This window comes from Pleurodeles waltl, chromosome 10 (genome assembly GCF_031143425.1).
Source record: "Pleurodeles waltl isolate 20211129_DDA chromosome 10, aPleWal1.hap1.20221129, whole genome shotgun sequence".
In the NCBI taxonomy this organism is placed as follows: domain Eukaryota; kingdom Metazoa; phylum Chordata; class Amphibia; order Caudata; family Salamandridae; genus Pleurodeles; species Pleurodeles waltl.
In genome coordinates, this window is record NC_090449.1 from 4,761,212 (window position 1) to 4,780,363 (window position 19,152).

Here is a 19,152-nt window from a genome sequence, read left to right on the forward strand (position 1 = left end):
CTCAGCACCGGAAAAAAACAAGCACAAATTAGGCACTGGACGAGTGGGTTCTTTCTTTTCCTCTGCTGCTGAGACCAGAGATCGTGTTTTTCTTTTTAGAAACTACAAGTATGCAAAGTGGCCTAGAAGCCCCACCCTTTTGGCCCTTCCCCATATACATTAGTGATATCTAACGTCTTCCCTTCATTTTCCAAGGAAGATTGATAGCTTACTAAAAGTACCCCCTCGCCCCCCACACACACCATCACCCCCACCCCTGGGCCTGACTCCTTCACTCCAAGAGAGATTCCTTCTTGCTTCTGGGTGCAGCTGAAGTCTTGCCGACACCAGAGGATGCACAGCCAGGGAAATGTTGCAGAATGCTGACAGGAGCCGCAGAAACAATGTTGCAAGGAGGCCTTGCAGTCTTGTCCAGTTCCTGTGTTCCCCAGCAGCAGTTATGGAGCCCAGGTTTACAGAGAGGTCCTGGTGAAGTCTTGCATGACAAATTTGGGGAGCCACCCTCAATGGAGTCCCTAAATAACCTAAAAAGGGGGTTTAGGCCACTCTCTGGAGTGACCACCTATCAGGAGGGGTCTCTGGTGTCAGCTACCTGGCCTACCCAGTCAGATGCTCCTAAGGCCTCTGCCCATATTGGTTTCAAGATGGCAGAACAAAGTGGCCAACTGGAGGAGTTCTGGGCACCACCAAGGGGTGGAGCTGGACAGGGTAGTGGACACTCCCTTTCCTTTGTGTGTTTCGCGCTAGAGCAGGGACCAGTAGTCCCCAGATAACCGGATTATGCAAAGAGGGCACCATTTGTGCCCTTCAAAGTAGTCCGGTGGCATGGGTTACCATTATGTAGCTGGCCAGTACATAGACAAAGGGCCTCATTACGACCCTGGCGGCCAGTGGTAAGCTGGCGGTAACACCAACGCAGGCTATTATGACCGTGGTGCAATAGCCACGGCCATACCGCCGGCCCCTCCACTATACCACTGCCCTGGGGATTATGAGTCCGCGACCGCCAGCCTGGCCATGGGGGTAAACACCACCATGGAAAGGCTGGCGGTAAGTGGGACTCGGGGTGCCCATGGGGGCCCCTGCACTGCCCATGCACTTGGCATGGGCAGTGCAGGGGCCCCCAGGCATAGCCCCATCGTGCATTTCACTGCTGCGTGACGGGTGCTACTGCACCCGCTGCACATCAGCATTACTGACGGCTCTATTACGAGCCGGCAGCAATGTTGATGTGACTTTTCTGCTGGGCCAGCTGACGGTAACCAGTGGAAAAGTCAAAATAGGGAGCCAGAAATGCCGCCAGCACTGGCGGTATTCTGGCACCCGCTACCTCGGCGGTCTTCTCAGAAGATCGCCGAGGTTGTAATGAGGGCCAAAATGTCTTCCCCCACCTATGAAGTATAGGGAATTAGAAGTGGAGTTTGTAGGGATACCTCTGCTCGTGCAGGGGTGCCCACACACAGACAGGGACCTGCACCCTCCCCTTTGGGCTGAAATGGCCTACCAAAGGGGTGACTTACTGTGACCTGGTTATAGTGACCCTTAGTTAAAGGGTGCGTGCACCTTTTTAAAAGGCTGCAATGGCAGGCCTGCAGACACAGTGTGCATGAGCTCCCGTGGGTGGCACAATACATGCTGCAGCCCATGGGGGACCCTGGTATACCAACACCCTGGGTACCTAAGTACCATCTACCTGGGACTTACATGGCTGCACCAGTATGCCAATTGTGGGGTGTAAGAAGTACCAAGACAACCAAATTTAGAGGGAGAGAGCTGGATCCCAGTGAAAACAGTCTAAGCACACTGACATCAGGCAAAAAGTGGGGGTAAGCATGCCAGAAAGAGGGGACTTTCCTACAACAGCAGGTCCCATGCTTCTCAAACCTATACATTCCTGGTCAAACCAGTTCTTTTCCAGATTACTGCCATGCATACCATTTTAACCACTTCTTATTAACTGTATGAAACATACCTGGAGAAGTGGCTGAATCTGCTGAACAGTGACTGTATACAAAGCACGATTATCCTCAACCACTCATGTGTAACTGAAACTCCATCAGCCGTCCCACAGCTCTTTCCGAGCATAGGGTGCAGATTCTGTGGGGTAATTTACTAATGCTGGTAGTGCGCCCCTCTTTGTCCTGCATGCAGAGTAGCCAAGAATGTATAGTGATCACAGTCACCCTCCTTAGCAATCCTTAGAATTGTGTGCTCTTGCCTGATTGCGTTGAACCACTTCACATGATTCTAATGTTAACATTCAGTGCGAAGGTTACCTTCTGTTTCCACCTCTTGCTAGTTTATCTGTTGTTCTAGAACCAGGACTTGTATCAAAATTGTATATATTTTATTATTCTTCCAAAAAGCTGCTTGTTTGTTTCAACTACTACTACCAGTGTATGTTTCAAGCCAGCAGGAAACAGGGTTCAACATTGCCTGACATAAAACCCATTATAGATAAATGCTTTGCTTGTGAGTTCTCTTTTGCCTTGTGCCACTCACATTGTCTCTCTCTTTCTCTCTCTTATGTTTCCCTCCATATCTCTCTCTCTGATGCTCTACCACCCATCTCTTTCCTTTCTCTTTGTGTTCTCTTGATCGCTCCTAACCTCTTGCCCCCGATTCCCTCTCTTTCCCATTCTCGCCCTCACTCTTTCCCATTCTCACCCTCACTCTTTCCCTTTCTCGCCCTCACTCTTTCCCATTCTCACCCTCACTCTTTCCCTTTCTCGCCCTCACTCTTTCCCATTCTCACCCTCACTCTTTCCCTTTCTCGCCCTCACTCTTTCCCATTCTCACCCTCACTCTTTCCCTTTCTCGCCCTCACTCTTTCCCATTCTCACCCTCACTCTTTCCCTTTCTCGCCCTCACTCTTTCCCATTCTCGCCCTCACTCTTTCCCATTCTCACCCTCACTCTTTCCCTTTCTCGCCCTCACTCTTTCCCATTCTCACCCTCACTCTTTCCCTTTCTCGCCCTCACTCTTTCCCATTCTCACCCTCACTCTTTCCCATTCTCGCCCTCACTCTTTCCCATTCTCACCCTCACTCTTTCCCTTTCTCACCCTCTCATTCTCGCGCTCTCTATTTCTCTATCTCCGTCTCTCTCTTTCTCTCTCTTATGTTTCCCTCCATATCTCTCTCTCTGATGCTCTACCACCCATCTCTTTCCTTTCTCTTTGTGTTCTCTTGATCGCTCCTAACCTCTTGCCCCCGATTCCCTCTCTTTCCCTTTCTCGCCCTCACTCTTTCCCATTCTCGCCCTCACTCTTTCCCATTCTCACCCTCACTCTTTCCCATTCTCACCCTCACTCTTTCCCATTCTCACCCTCACTCTTTCCCATTCTCACCCTCACTCTTTCCCATTCTCACCCTCACTCTTTCCCATTCTCACCCTCACTCTTTCCCATTCTCACCCTCACTCTTTCCCATTCTCACCCTCACTCTTTCCCTTTCTCGCCCTCACTCTTTCCCATTCTCACCCTCACTCTTTCCCATTCTCACCCTCACTCTTTCCCATTCTCACCCTCACTCTTTCCCATTCTCACCCTCACTCTTTCCCATTCTCACCCTCACTCTTTCCCATTCTCACCCTCACTCTTTCCCTGTCTCGCCCTCTCATTCTCGCGCTCTCTATTTCTCTATCTCCGTCTCTCTCTTTTTCTCTCACATTTTTTCCTTCTCACTCCTGTGATCTTTTTCCTTAACCTCTTTCTGCCTCTCTCTCTGTTCTTGCTTTTCCTCTCTTTCTCTCTCTCCTTCATCACCCACCCACTCCTCCCTCCTCTTTTTTCTCTCTCCATTCCTCTCTTTTTCTCTTTTGCTGTTTATGTCTTCTAGGCTCTTCCATACGTCGCTCTTCTCATTGCTATGATATTCTTCATCTATGCAGTCATTGGGATGCAGGTAAGTCTAGCCGGTAAGGGCAGAGACTGGGCCCTGGGTTGCGAGTGCCAGGGATATATGCCATGGGTGCTGGTGTGCCTGTTCCATGTGGGTCATAGCTCACATAATGCTACAGGTCACAGGCACCTAAGAGGACTCTCTATTGTCTAACCACTGTGAGTACGGGTTGTCAACGGGGAGTGCGGAAGGACATTATACCCTTTGTTAACAATTCCCAGTTAAAAGACTGGATTCAGTTGTTCTGGACATGTAATGTGGCATCTTCACCATATGCTTCCTCACCCCACCCTGGTAAGATGGTACTACCAGGACAGACTCAACCTCAAGAATATGAGGGAGCTCTTGATAAATTATAATTCTCTCTCAGGGGATTTCCATAAGTCATAAGCAATGAATAGTCCCGTCCACGTGCAGGGATCCCGGAGCACTTCTTTATAATCTATCTTCTTAAGTGGAGGTTTCCGCCTTTCTTCAGGAAAGCCTTCAAAGACACTTAAGAAAGAGACAAGTAATGCAGCCTATATACATGGGCTACCCTGGATGAAGTCTCATGAAGTCAAGACGCCAGTACCGTGTAATGTGAGATTAATTTGTAAACAGAATAGACCTTCTTCACAAACCCTTTTTTAATGAAATAAATGAAGGAGAGTAGGACAGAGTACCTCAGAGGCGGACATTATATGGCTAAAATAGAGACTGTGCCGTTATGAACCCAGAAACCACCCGTACCCCACCCTGCTCAGCTGGTGACAGTTGACTTAGTTCTTTTTTCCAGCTCCCGCTGACAGGATCCTGGAGCACCAAGCTCGACCTTTTTTTAAATTTAGTTTCGCCACAAAATCCACATAGATTTTGTTGTCAGCTGTTTCACTCAATGAGTTTCATCTCTCCCTAGCATTTTCTTAATTTTCCTTACAGAAACGTGAAGCATTTAGTCAAAAAAATGCCATCTTTGTTTGACAAGTGCACTGCCTGTGAAAGAAAGAAGGCCAAAACAGACGCCTATTAAGTCTTTGTACTTTGCCTTCCTTCAAGTCATGTTCCTGAGTCTTACCATCACTGCAAGATCTTTTCCAGGCACACCCTGAGAGACAGGGAGAAAATCCACCTCCATGCCACAGAGGAGCAGCGACGACAGCAAGCTTCATCTGAAGGTGGGACCTCAGGGCAGCTGTCTTTCAGACATGCAGGAAGAAGACAACATCACAGAAAGAACATCTGTCCTGTTCAACGCTGAGAGACTCGACGTTGAAGAGAGGTACAGCGCCTACCTGCCGCCATCTACAGCAGGCTCAACCTCATAGAAGCACCGAAGAGCAGCGTCGACACAAGGTGATCTACACACAGACCTTCTTCAATGTTGAGAAATCCATACACGCTGAGGCATCGACAACACTCACCATCAAGGTCCCCATCGACATTGAGGCACCATAACAGGTCTCTCTATCTAGGGCAACATCGACGTAGAGACTCCGAAGACGATCCCCAACTTCAACCTCAGTGATCTTCGGAACGCTTCAACACAGGACAGCATAACAACCACTGGTGCCAGGTCTCTTTGAACCAGCCATTGATCTTTTTCTGACTCTAGCCACAGTTAAACCGGCCCCATCCAGCCTCCAAAAGAAATATCGCCCACCTGGAGCAAGATCCTGCTTTTCTCTGGTAGAGGGAAGCATCCAACATTTCTTGGAAGAGTGGCAAAACATCACGCAAGACGGCTGGATTCTGAATATTGTTCGCAATGTATACTTTCTCAAATTCTCCAGTCCTCCACCGTCCATTCCTCTGAATCCATCCAGATTCCAACTTCCACAAGTACAAACAGAGGTAGTCCTCCTCTTAAAGACGTAGGCCTGTTCCTCCTCACCACCTAGGAACTGGGATCTATTCCAGGTACTTGTCAGAAAGAAAAACAGGAACGAATTCATACCCATTCTTGACCTAAAAACGCCATCAAGTGGATTTGGCGAGAAAAGTTCCAGATGCTGGAATTACGCCAAATAAACACTCAATTAATCCAAAGGGATTGGCTGTGCTCCATCAACCTTCAAGACGCATACTTTCATATACCAACAGCCAGAAACCAATGAACGTTCTTGAGGTTCATAATGGGGCACAACGATTATCAATACCAAGTGCTTCCATTTGGCCTGAAGTCAGCACCCAGGATGTTTTCCAAATGCATGGCAGTAGTTGCTGTCCATCTATGAAGTGAAGACACAAAGGGCCTGATTCTAACTTTGGAGGACGGTGTTAAACCGTCCCAAAAGTGGCGGATATACCACCTACCGTATTACGAGTTCCATAGGATATAATGGACTCGTAATACGGTAGGTGGTATATCCGCCACTTTTGGGACGGTTTAACACCGTCCTCCAAAGTTAGAATCAGGCCCAAAGTATTTGTCTACCCATATCTAAACAATTGGCTGATCAATGCATCTGTAGGAAAGTACCCTCTTTCTTGGCATGGTTACCCCCATGTTCTGCCTTTTGTCAGTGTGTTTGACTGTGTTCACTGGAATCCTGCTAACCAGGACCCCAGTCATTATGCTCTCTCTCTTCCAGCTTGGTAACTTGTACCATTTTCACCCCATATTTGGCATACTGGTGCCCCCATGTAAGTCCCTAGTATATGGTACCCAGGTAACCAGGGTATTTGGGTATCAGGGGATCCCCATGGGCTGCAGCATATATTATGCTACCCATGGGGAGCCCATGGAAGGTGTTCTGCAGGCCTGCCATTGCAGCCTGCATGAAAAGGTGCATGCACCCTTTTTCACTATAGGTCACTGCACCAGGTCACTATAAGTCACCCCTATGGCAGCCCCCCTAGCCCAGAGGGCTGGCTGCAGGTACCTGTGTGTGAGGGCACCCCTGCACTACCAGAGGTGCCCCCACAAACTCCATTTCCATTCTCGTGGACTTTGTGAGTGTGGGGACGCCATTTTATGTATCTACTGGACATAGGTCACTACCTATGTCCAGCTATATAATGGTAACTCCGAACTTCAGCATGTTTGGCATCAAACATGTCAGAATCATACCCCAACACTGTTGCCAGTATTGGAAGTATGAATCCAGGCACTCTGGGGGCTCCTTAGAGGACCCCCAGCATTGCTCCTACCAGCCTTCTAGGGTTTACCAGGCAGCCTGCACTGCTGCCACCCCTCAGACAGGTTTCTGCCCTCCTGCTGCTTGAAGAGCTCAAGCCCAATGAAGGAGGACAAAGACTTTCCTTTGGGAGATTGGGGTAACACCCTCTCCCTTTGGAAATAGGTGTCACATGGTTTGGAAGGGGTGGCCTCCCCAAGCCACTGATATCCTTTGAAGGGCACATTTGGTGCCCTCCGTGCATAAATCTGTCAACACCGTTTCAGGGACCTCCAGTACCTGCTCTGGCGTGAAACTGGACGGTGGAAGGGGAGTGGCCACTCCCCTGTCCATCACCAGCCAGGGGCGGTGCCCAGAGCTCCTCCGGAGGGTCCCTGGGTTCTGCCATCTTGCATCCAAGATTGGCAGGGGCCTCTGGGAGCATCTGAGTGGCCAGGCCAGGCAGGTGATGTCAGAGCCCCCTTCTGATAGGTGGTCACCTGGCTATTTAGGGTCTCTCTCTTGGGTTGTTCCTCAGATTCAGCTTGCAAGATTCCAGAAGGACTTCTCTGCAACTTTACTTTGACTTTTAGCTACTGGAACCTTCAGAAACCAGCAACCACGAAGAGGACTCTTCCTGCAACATTGTTTCCATGGCTCCTTCCAGCTTCTGCAACCCTTCCCCAGGTGTGCATCCTCTGATGGCGGCAACTCCTCAGCCTGCACGAGAAGGAAGAAGGAATGTCCCATGGAGTGAAGGAGTCACTCCCCTGCATCTGCAGGCACCAACTGTAATGACGTCCGGCTACGTGGATCTCCTCTCATCCTGAGCTGTGTGGATCCTGCATCACGGGTGGTGGTCCGGAGTAGTCCTGTTGATCCTCTATGCCAGATGTCCAACTTTGGTGGAGGTAAACCCTTGCCTTTCCCACAGGACAGTACCCACTTGCGCCACGTCTCTTGCAGCTGCCAAGTTTTATTTGCTTCTCCTCCAAGGGATCTTCAGGATACGTGTAGCTCCTGCCCCCTGCACTCCTTCCTGCGATGCTCAGCCGTCTGCGTGGTTCTCCTGCGGCGTGGGATCCTTCTCCGGTTGTGCTGCATGGGCTATTCTGCGACTCCTGTGTCCCCATCCTGTGATACTCCTGTGGGTGCTGCCTCTGCTCCTGTGGACTCTCCAAGTGGCTGAGGGTCCCCTCTGACTCCCCCTCCTGAGTTGAGTCCTCTTGGGCCTTACTGGTCCCCGGCAGCTCCACTTTCCGCCAGCTATGACATTTGCCTTTGCCAAGGCTTGTTGGTGGAATTCCTGCACCAACACCTGACTGCAATTCTTCTTCCAGCATGGGATATCGCCTGCATCCCTCAGGAACTCTTCACCGACTCCAGGGCTGCAGTGCTGACCTTCTTCACATCACCCTCAACCAACTCGTGCATCCACAGCTGGGTCGGTAGTAGCTCCTACTCCTCCTGGACTCTTCTGTGACTTCTGTACTTGGTCCCCTTCTTCCACAGGTCTTCCTCTTCAGGAATCCACCACTGGTTTCTTGTAGTCTTGTCTCTGTGTTGCATTTTCTTCATTTGTTTCCTTTTGGGTGGTTTGGGGAAAATCTAGTAATTTAGGGCCAGATGTAGGAAGCCGTTTGCATGGTGCAAACTGCGAAAATCGCAGTTTGCGCCATGCAAACGGCCTAAAGCGATGCACATTCACAAATTGCGAGTCAGTACCGACTCGCAATTTGTGAATGCGACTCGCAAATAGGAAGGGGTGTTCCCTTCCTATTTGCGACTCACATCGCAATTCAAAATTGCTTTGTGACCGCGAAATGCGGTCGCAAAGCAACTGGCAGTTACCACCAGTGTCACACAGGTGGTAACACATTCGCAAAAGGGAAGGGGTCCCTATGGGACCCCTTCCCCTTTGTCAATGTCGGCAAAATTATTTTTTCAGAGCAGGCAGTGGTCCTATGGACCACTGCCTACTCTGAAAAAACGAAACCAAATGGTTTCGGAAGTTTTTTCATTTTGCAACTCGTTTTCCTTTAAGGAAAACGGGCTGCAAAATGAAAAAAAAAAATGCTTTATTTAAAAAGCAGTCACAGACATGGAGATCTGCTGACTTCAGCAGGCCACCATCCCTGTGAGTGCAGGGACTCGCTATGGGGTCGCAAAATGCGACCCACCTCATGAATATTGATGAGGTGGGTCTTTTCTGAGACACCGTTCTGCATCCGAGATTGCGACTCGGAAATTGCGAGTCGGACAGACTCGCAATTTCCGAGTCGCAATCTCGGAATTTGCTACATGTGGCCCCTACTCCTTTCCTCCTGGTCGCTGGGGGGTACTGTGGTACGCACCTTTGGGGTTTCCTCGTACCCCCAGCTCCCCTCTACACATTCCAGTTACCTAGGTAAGGGTCCCGTGTTCGCATTCCATTTTTTTAGTATATGGTTTGGGCTCCCCCTAGAGTCACTATTGTCTAACTGCATTTGCACTGTTCTCTATCACTTTCTATGCATATATCTGGTAACTAGTGTATAGATTTAGGCCCTCATTACAACCCTGGCGGTCGGTGGAGAAGTGGCGGTAATACCGCAAACAGGCCGGCGGTAAAAAAAATGAAATTACAAGCATGCGGTGACCGCCATGCCAAACCGCCATTTCTCCACTCGGGTGGTAACGACCGCTGGGCTGGGGACTTCGGTCTCCAGCCCGGCGGCATTCACTACACCGCCGGCGGTATCACAACCCCGCATACCGCCATTGATTTCGTGGGGCTCTGTACTGCCACAAAATCCATGGCGATATCAGTGCCAGGGATTTTGTTCTCTGGCGCTGATAGGGGTCTCCCCCACCCCCCTCCCCTTCCCCAGTGTCCTCCCCCCAAACCCATGACCTCACTACCCCCCCAAAGGTGGTAGGACACCCATCCCCACACCCCCCCAAACATTGACACACACACCCCTACACGCACGCTCACACAACTACTACACATACACGCACATATACATGCACACATACACACAGACATAAACACACACATTTCCCATACACACAGCACACCCCCACATGCAGACACGCACTCACACACACCCTCTACAAATCAAAATCACATCACCATGCATGCACACGGCACACAACACCCACCTCCCCTAATGGCTGATCACCTTACCTGGTCCGGTGAACCTCCGGGAGGGAACGGGATCCATGGGGGCTGCTCCGCCACAAGCACCCCGTCACCAGGACACCGCCACACCGAACCATGGGTTGTGATTCGGTGGGCGGTGTTCTGATGACGTGGCGGTGGAGCAGCCTCCATTCACCGCCGACCACCAGTATGGCTGCTGGCGGCTCTCCAGGAAAAGGGCGAAGGGCTGCCAGCAGTCATGATACGCGGTGCGGAAAACCGCCTGCACTGGTGGTCTTCAGCACGGCGGTACCTCGGCGGTCTTGAAAAAAGACCGCCGAGGTCCAAATGAGGCCCTTAGTGTGTTACTTACCTCCTATTGGAGGATTGCCTCTCTAGTACTTTTTGGTGTTGTGCCACAAAAATAAAGTACCTTTATTTTTGTAACACTGAGGGGCTCATTCCGACTTCGGCGGGCGGCGGGCACCGCCCGCCGGTCGGAAACCGCCTAAGGACCGCACTGCGGTCATAAGACCGCGGGGTCAATTTGACTTTCCTGCTGGGCCGGCGTGCGATCGCCAGAAGATCGCCCGCCGGCCCAGCGGGAAAGCCCCTGCAACGAGGAAGCCGGCTCCGAATGGAGCCAGCGGAGTTGCAGGGGTGCGACGGGTGCAGTAGCACCCGTCGCGATTTTCACTGTCTGCATAGCAGACAGTGAAAATCATGGTGGGGCCCTGTTAGGGGGCCCCTGCACTGCCCATGCCAGTGGCATGGGCAGTGCAGGGGCCCCCAGGGGCCCCACGACACCCGTTCCCGCCATCCTGTTCCTGGCGGTAAAAACCGCCAGGAACAGGATGGCGGGAAGGGGGTCGGAATCCCCATGGCGGCGCTGCAAGCAGCGCCGCCATGCAGGATTCTCTGGCCCAGGGGAAATCCGGCGGGAAACCGCTGGATCCCCTTTTCTGACCGCGGCTTTACTGCCACGGTCAGAATTGTCACTGAAGCACCGCCAGCCTGTTGGCGGTGCTTCCGTTGCCCATGGCCCTGGCGGTTTAGGACCGACAGGGTCAGAATGAGGGCCTGAGTGTTTTCTTTCATGTGTGTAAGTGCTGTGTGATTGCAGTGGTATTGCATGAGCTTTGCGTGTCTCCTAGATAAGCCTTGAGTTCTCATCTTCAGCTACCTCTATAGAGCCTAGCTTCTAGACTCTGCCTACACTACACTAATAGGGGATACCTGGATCTGGTACAAGGTGTAGGTACCATAGGTATCCACCACACACCAGGCCAGCTTCCTACAGCGTCCATGTCTCAAGTGGCTTAGCTTCGCTAGAATTGGACTTGTGATGTCCTGCAAAGGCTAGACCTTCACGTCAACTATGCAAAGTCAACCTCTGTCCCAGTGAAACTATTACACCATCTGTGACCCTCCATCAACACCCTCAAAGCAAGCGTGTGTCTTTTGGAGGAGAGACACTTATCAATCCTTAAAAAATCTCAAGCTCTCTGAAAACCTCTCATCCAACCGTGAGAATAGTATCATTTCTCCTCAGTTCGATGGCCTCATGCATATTTCTCACACCGAATGCCCGTCTCCACATGAGACCCCTGTAGGAAGCTGGCTCTGTATGTACTATATCAAAGTAAGGTATAGTGTGCAGAGCCCAGGGTTCCCCAGAGGTTTAACAGAGACTGAAGTAGATATTACTAATGCTCTCTTCTATGGTAGTGTGTGCGAGCAGTAGGCTTATCAGAGGGTAGTGCAAAGCATTTGTTGTACACACACAGTCAAGTAATGAGGCACACACACAATGACTAACTCCAGGCCAATGTTGTATGTATCAAAAATACTTTCTTACTTTATTTCTTGAACCAAAAGGATCTTTGTTGCAAGTAAGTACAGCTTCAAGAACGTATAGCTTTCAAGTATCAAATGCACATTGTTTAGGTTCCACAGATAAAACAGTTTATAGGTAATTAATACTTTTCAGTTTCAAAAGTGGACACAGTGCAGTTTCTCATAGAAAGCAATAAAATCCTAGTGGAGGAAAAATAGCAATATATTTCATAGGTAAGTACTTGACTTATGATCCCAGTCTTTGGGAGTTAAGGTGTCCACAGGGAAAGGTTTAGGTAGACACCAATAGTGCTCCACCAGTAACGCGGGCCTGCTGGGTGCAGAGGTCAAAGTTGGTGTCAGGTGTCCAATGGAATTCTATTGAGACTGGGGCCGCTCAGAAAGAAACAGCTTGCAGGTAAGTACCCGTGACTTCAGGGGACAGACCTGGGGGGGTTTAGATCAGCACTGGAGTGGCCACATGTCAGCACAAAACACACAACCTCAGTGGCACAGGGGTGGCCGGCGCAGGGTGCAAACACAGCGTCGGGCGCCTAATAATTTTCAATGAAGGACCCCGGGGGTCACAAAGATGCTGCAGGCGTCGTCCAGGGAGTCGACTGAAGAATACCATCTGCTGGACTAGTAAGTAGAGGACATACTGGACGTTCCTGGACCATCAGTTGGGTTCCCCAAGGCCAGAGGGCAGCGGGTGCAAGGGTACCTTTGGGTGTAAGGAAATCTTCACCAGAGCGGGTCACGGTCAGGAGGGTCCTCTGGATTTAGGCTGCTATCGTCGTCGTGTTGGTCAGGAGGGGGTCAACGTAGGGTGGACTCGAGGTCAGAATCACCTGGGGACCTTTTTTGGACCTGTGGGCCACCCGGACATGGGTCCTGGTGTCGGGTGCAGAGTGGACAGGGCTTGCAAATTCGCCAAGTGTTGCTGTTCCTGCAGGTGGGAGGTGTGAAGCACCTCGACCCAGAGCCGGCTTTGTCCCTGACTCCTGAGAGCAAAAAGGCACTCACCCCTTGGTGTCAGAAATTTGCCTGGTGGTGGCAGGCTGGCATAGACCAGTCAGCCACACACTAGAGAGTTGGGCAAATTTCAGGGGGCATCTCTAAAATGCCCTGTGTGCATTTTTCAATACATCCAACACTGGCATCAGTGGGGGTTTATTGTGCTGAGAAGTTTTATACCACACTTCCCAGTCTTCAGTGAAGCTATCATGGAACTATGGAATTTGTAATGCAGACTCCCAGCCCATGTACTAAATATGTCTACACTGCAGTTACAGGGTCTAAGAATGGACATAGACACTGTAGGTGCTCATGCAGCTATGCCCTCACCTGTGGTATAGTGCACCCTGCCTTAGGGCTGTAAGGCCTGCTAGAGGGGTGACTTACCTATGCCACAGGCAGTGGTTTGTGGGTATGGCACCCAGAGTGGGATGCCATGTCGACTTTACTTTTTTCTCCCCACCTGCACACACAGCCTGCAATGGCAGTGTGCATGTGTTTGGCGAGAGGTCTTGTAGGGTGGCACAATACATGGTGCAGCCCTTAGAGACCTTCGCTGGCCACAGGGCCCTTGGTACCACTGGTACCTTTTACAAGGGACTTAGGTGTGTGCCAGAGGTGTGCCAATTGTGAAAGCAATGGTACAGTTTAGGGAAAGAACACAGGTGCTGGGGCCTGGTTAGCAGGATCCCAGCACACACTCAGTCAAGTTAGCATCAGTTATCAGTCAAAAAGTGGGGGATAACCATTGCAAAAGGGACACTTTCCTACAATAGTCATAGCTCTGGAGTGGCCAAGTCAGTGGTGGTTCATGGACTTCCTTCACCAGTCCGTCTGTCCACATCTCAAGTTACCATGCAGACCAGATCTACTGACGAAATTCGGAGACAAGATGGTACACCCCAATCTCTCCTCTTTGAGTTTGGCAGCATGATGTAGAAGGCTGAATCAGTTTATGATGTACACCTAGGGTGTGGCACCCTATGCTGAGTCCAGGCAACCCTTAGTGATAGTGTTTAAGTATCCAGATAACAAAAGCTCTCTAGGGGCAGCTGTGAGGGGGCACATAAAGTTACCCAGGAGGAGTGTAAAGCACTTGCAATACCACAATAGTCAGTCAGTGTTTGTCCCTCAAGAAAGAACCACACCAGGTGTTGCATGATTTTTTTTCCCTTTATTACAACACTACCACTATACTAATATTGGTATATCTCCATTTGGCAATATCTAGACACAGTAAATGTACTTAGAAACAAACAGAAAGAGCATAAAAATATTTGGGACCCTATGAGGGTGGCCAAACCATATACTAGGAAAGGGGTATAAGAATGGAGGTGCCTAATCAAGATAAGTGTGTGTGTGTGTTAGAATCCCAAGGGCTTGGGGAGCATGGAATTACCAGAGGTAAGTATCAGACATGCCACAGGCGCCCGGGTGCAGAGTAGTTATTGAGCTGGGTGTCCCATAGATTTATACAGGACTCAGGACCCTTCCCAGAGGACCCTGAGGAAACTAGATGGCACAAAGAAGGTTGGATAATACCCCCACCAGTGGGTACCCAGAAGATTGGATACCTACACCAGGGAGCCCAGGTGCATAGGGGAACTGACATTGGAAACCCTCGTTGGAGTCAATGGGATCCTTGGTTGTCCAGCTGCTGTTGCAACCCATGGACCAGATCCGTGGAACCCAAAGGTGGATTCCGGACATAAAGAACATGAAAAAGACAGGGATAGTGTCCAGACCACCCGGAGATGTCCAGGCGGTGCAGGTGGGCAGTGCTCGCCCTTGTAGAGGTGAAGTTCCTGCAGGTCAGTGAAGGAAGAAGTCCAGCTGCGGAGCAGGGGATGCAGGAAGATCCTTGGAGTCACCCACGAGCTGTCCCACGTCGGTCACCAGATAGCAGAAAAGTCAGCGGTCAGCAGGACCACCAACAGGCATTGTCAAATGCAAAAAAGAAGTTGTAGAGGAGTTTGCAGGTTTTTGGTGACCAGCAAGGTTCTGGAGACTCAACCCTTGAAGGGGAGTCATGCCTGGCCCTCAGCACGCAGAAGAACCCAGAATAATCATTGGAGCCCCCACGAGTGACCCACTGGCAGGAGGCACAAAGAGTCGCAGGGAGGCCTAAGCAGCACAACAAAACAGGATTCCCACGTCCCAGGAGCTGCAAAGTGGAAGCTGAACTTGGAGTTGCAGAGTGCTGGAGGCTGGGGCTTCTTGGAGCTCGGAGCTCTCTTGTAGGAAGAGTCAACAAGCCTTGGTAAGAGCAGCTGTCATGCCGCACAGAAAAGTTCCAGTGGCTGCAACAAGGACCCACCATCTCCCAAGTTGGTCAGAAGGCAAGTTGGACCTAGAGAGGACCACAGCACCACCCAGGTCTGGCTTTAGGGCGGTGGGCCACACTGGTTGCTGACCTGGATTGGGGTGCGCTGTGTTTAGCAATGACTTACGAAACTTGCGATTTAAAAGCACCTGCTGAAAAGTTCTTTGTGTCCAGCCTTCAGGAAGCAATTAAAATGCCAGGATAACTCTTGTGATTAATCTTCCCGCTAGGGAGAGAGATGGGAGTTTTGTCTACTGGCAGCTTTGATTTGCCATAAAGTAACATCAATAGCATCATGAAGGATGACGGTATTGCCCCCTACCCTGCTCCATGGTGTGTCGTATTTTAAATACGGTGCACACTTATTGGCGGTAGGTGGGGTGCTGAGGGGCGCAGGAAAAGTGGTGCTGCACTCGGAGCAGCGCCACCTTCTATAAATCTGCCCCCTAGTTGTAAAGGAAAAGAGGTCACACCTCCCTCCTACAGGAAACTGTTTTTTTTGCCTTCCCCTGTCCGAGTTGGGCTCAGCAGCAGGAGGGCAGAACAGTGTCTGGGGGTCTGCAGCAGCGTGGGCTGGCAGGCAGATCCTGCTAGGCTGTACAGGGAGATCTGAGGGGATCCTCTAAGGAACCCCCAGAGTACATTATATCATGCAACAAACACTGGAATGGGTGTGGTTGCATGATTCCAACATGTTTGATACCGAACATGCCTAGGTTCGGAGAAACCATTATGTAGTTTGACTACTTGAGTTGACCACTACACGTCTTAAAATGGCTTCCCTGCACTTACAAAGCCTGTGTATTGGAGTAGGGGTACCTCTGCTCACGTAGTGGTGCCCTCAGACTCAGGCACCATCACCCTGCCCTTGGACTCAAGGGCCTACCATAGGGGTGACTTACAGTGTCCAAGTGCAGTGACTGCGGTATAAGCCAAGCCTTATATCTAGAGTGAAAGGTGCATGCACCATTTCACGCAGCCTGCAGACACAGTTTTAATGGGCTCATGAGGGTGGCACAATACATGCTGCAGTCCATGGGAGACTCCTGGTGCACCAATGCCCTGGATACCTGAGTACCTTGTACTAGAGACTTACATGGGTGCACCAGTATGCAAATCGTGGGGTGTAACAGCTACTAAACAACCACATTTAGTGGAGAGAGAGCACAGGGCACTGGGGTCCTGGTTAGCAGGATCCCACTGTACTACAGTCTAAACATACTGACACCAGGTAAAAAGTGGGGGTAACTGTGCCAGAAAGATGCTACTTTTCCCACCAAACATAAGGGAAAGAGACTAACCTTGCCCAGTTGAGTCTTCATTGTGTAATTGAAAATATCTGGAAAGTCCATCTGCATTGTCATGGTTACTCACAGGTCTATGTTCCACAGAGAAGTCCATCCCTTGTACGGAAATGGCCACCTCAAATTTTTGGGTCTTAACCTTTCATCTGTTTAAGCGAAAGGAGGGGCTTGTGGAAAGTCTGAACAATGAAGTGAGTGCCAAGCAGGTATGGCTCAGCTTCTTCAAGGCCCAGACCACAGCAAAGGCCTCCCTCTCTATGACTGACCAATGCTTACCTCTGGGGGTCGACCTTCTGCTGTTAAAAGCTACAGGTTGATCCTGGCGATCTTCATTAAGTTGAGATAGCACTGCTCCTATTCATATTCCTGAATCATCAAGTACAGTGAACTGTTTTGAGTAGTCAGGGCTTTTAAAAATTAGAGCTGAGCACAAGGACTTTTTCAGGGCATGAAAGGCCTCTTAAGAACTAACTGTCCATTGTACCTTTTAAGGCATCTTTTCGGAGGTGAGATCATTCAAGCAGGTGACAATTAAACCATACCCGTTTACAAATCTCCTTTAATACCCAGTCAGGCCCAGAAAAGCTCTGACCTGAGATTGAGTAGTTGGAGCAACCCAATCCATAATGGTTTGGATTTTGCTCTGTAAGGGTTGAACTTGCCTTCCACCTACCAGGTGGCCCAAGTAAACCAATTTGCTCTGCCCTATCTGGCATTTGGTAGCCTTGATAGTGAGTCCTGCCTTTTTAAAGGCCTCAAGTACACTCCTGAGGTGGACCAGGTGATGCTTCAAAGTGGAGCTAAAGACAGCAATATCTGATAGAGACTTCTAGTTTCAGATTACTTACCTTAGAATTTCCTCAGGTGTCAGACTGGATCCGGAGATTTTTCTTCGAGCATTAGCCCTGCACACCGCTAGGTGGCGTCGGTAGCCTCTGCGGGTGTTGTTGGCGTCGTGGTCGCAGTGATGACATCGCAGTCGTATATAGGCGCCACCGCGGTGCGTTGATGTCAGTTTTTTTCTTTCCACGCCAGCCTACTCGCAGATCTGGAGAAAAGCTACCCCAGTAATGTTTTGGACTAAATACGACATTTTGACAAATTTGTTTTTGATGAGTTTTGGTTTGCGTCGAAGGAGGTCCCATAACACCGGATTCAAGCCCTGTGACTCCTGTCGCCGCATGATGTCGGTGACGGATCAGCACCTCGTGTGCCTCTGGGGTTTGGAGTGCAACGACGATCCAAAGACGTGCCTGAGTGTTGAACCATGAAGTTTGAGGGAACAGTCCCTGAAGCACATGGCGGCCCGACACTCAACTTTGCGTGGCTCCCGGTCCTGTTCGAGAGGAAGGTCAGGAGACCGGTCGCGGAGTCACCACCATTCATCTTTGTCCAAGTCATCTGGATATTTGGGTAAGAAGAAGAAGTCGAAGAAGGTGAAATATTCTTCGACTTCACCCCGTCGCTCGCACAACGCAACGCGGTAAAAGCATTGACGCTCTAGGCCTCCATCTACGGAACCTCAGTCTGGGTCTGCTCTGCGCCCCCTGACTTTCTGGGAGCCGGTGCTACCCCTGACCAACTTAAAGAGTTCTATGAGGCCATGCGCCTCATATTTGGGAAGCCCAACCCACCCTTGGTGCTTTCGGGCCCAAGGGAGTCGGTGAGGGGCCCCTCGACTCCGGAGGGTACCTCAGGATCCACTTCCGGACCCGTCCTGATGCCGGACATGTCAATGCGACTTTCCCCCGCACTGGGTCAGAGGTCGACGCTCCCGGCGCCGATTGGGCCCATAATCAGCGTCAACACTATACTTATCCCCGATGAACCGGAGCCGGAACGACGTCGCTCTACACCAATTCCTTTTTCCATGGGCTCTCCTGTGCCCAGGGTCGATCCTGTAGCTGTGGGGCTAGATACGGGGATAGTGTAGAGGGGTCACTGGATCCTTTAGATCAGTTTGACCCTGACATGGACTGGGTACAGGATTTGGGTGATGCCAGTGGGCTGGATATCTCCCCTGACACTGGCATGTTTTCTCCCTGTGCCGTGGCTATGGAGGAGGGAGCGTCATATTCTGTGGTGGTGAGAAGGGCTGCTGAGGTTTTCTGTGGAGGTCAGGTCTAACCTTCTGACCGAAGTGCTTCAGCCTGGGGCCCCCAACTGTGGACCCCTTCTTCCCTTCAACAAAGCGCTTACGGACGTCCTCTTGGGGACCTGGTCCAAAACCAGCACAAGGGCTCCTGCGCCGAATGACCTAAATTTCCTTACACAACACCCTATGCCTGAGAGCCTTGTCATCCAGGCTTCAGAATCCTCTGGCACATTCCCTACCTCTCCCCCAGACAGGGAATCGAAAAGACTGGACAATTTGGGGGAGAAGATGTTTTCTTCTGCCGGTCTAGCGCTGAGGCCCGTGAACACTGCATGCCTTTTGGGCGCTATTCCCATACTCTACGGGATACAGTCGCGCAAGTGCTGCCTCAAGTTCCTGAAGAGGCACAAAACTTTCTCTCTCAAGCCATGACAGATCGGAGAGACGCAGCCAA

The 19,152-nt window shown here is 50.6% G+C and overlaps 1 protein-coding gene across 1 annotated transcript in view; it reads left to right on the forward strand.

The window, feature by feature from the left end:
• Nucleotides 1-19,152, forward strand: part of CACNA1F (calcium voltage-gated channel subunit alpha1 F) — a 1,139,147-nt gene that overhangs the window by 772,725 nt on the left and 347,270 nt on the right. The window contains exon 33 of the mRNA XM_069209307.1: nt 3,839-3,904. Coding sequence (XP_069065408.1) covers nt 3,839-3,904 — 66 coding nt within the window. The remainder of the gene's footprint in view (nt 1-3,838; nt 3,905-19,152) is intronic.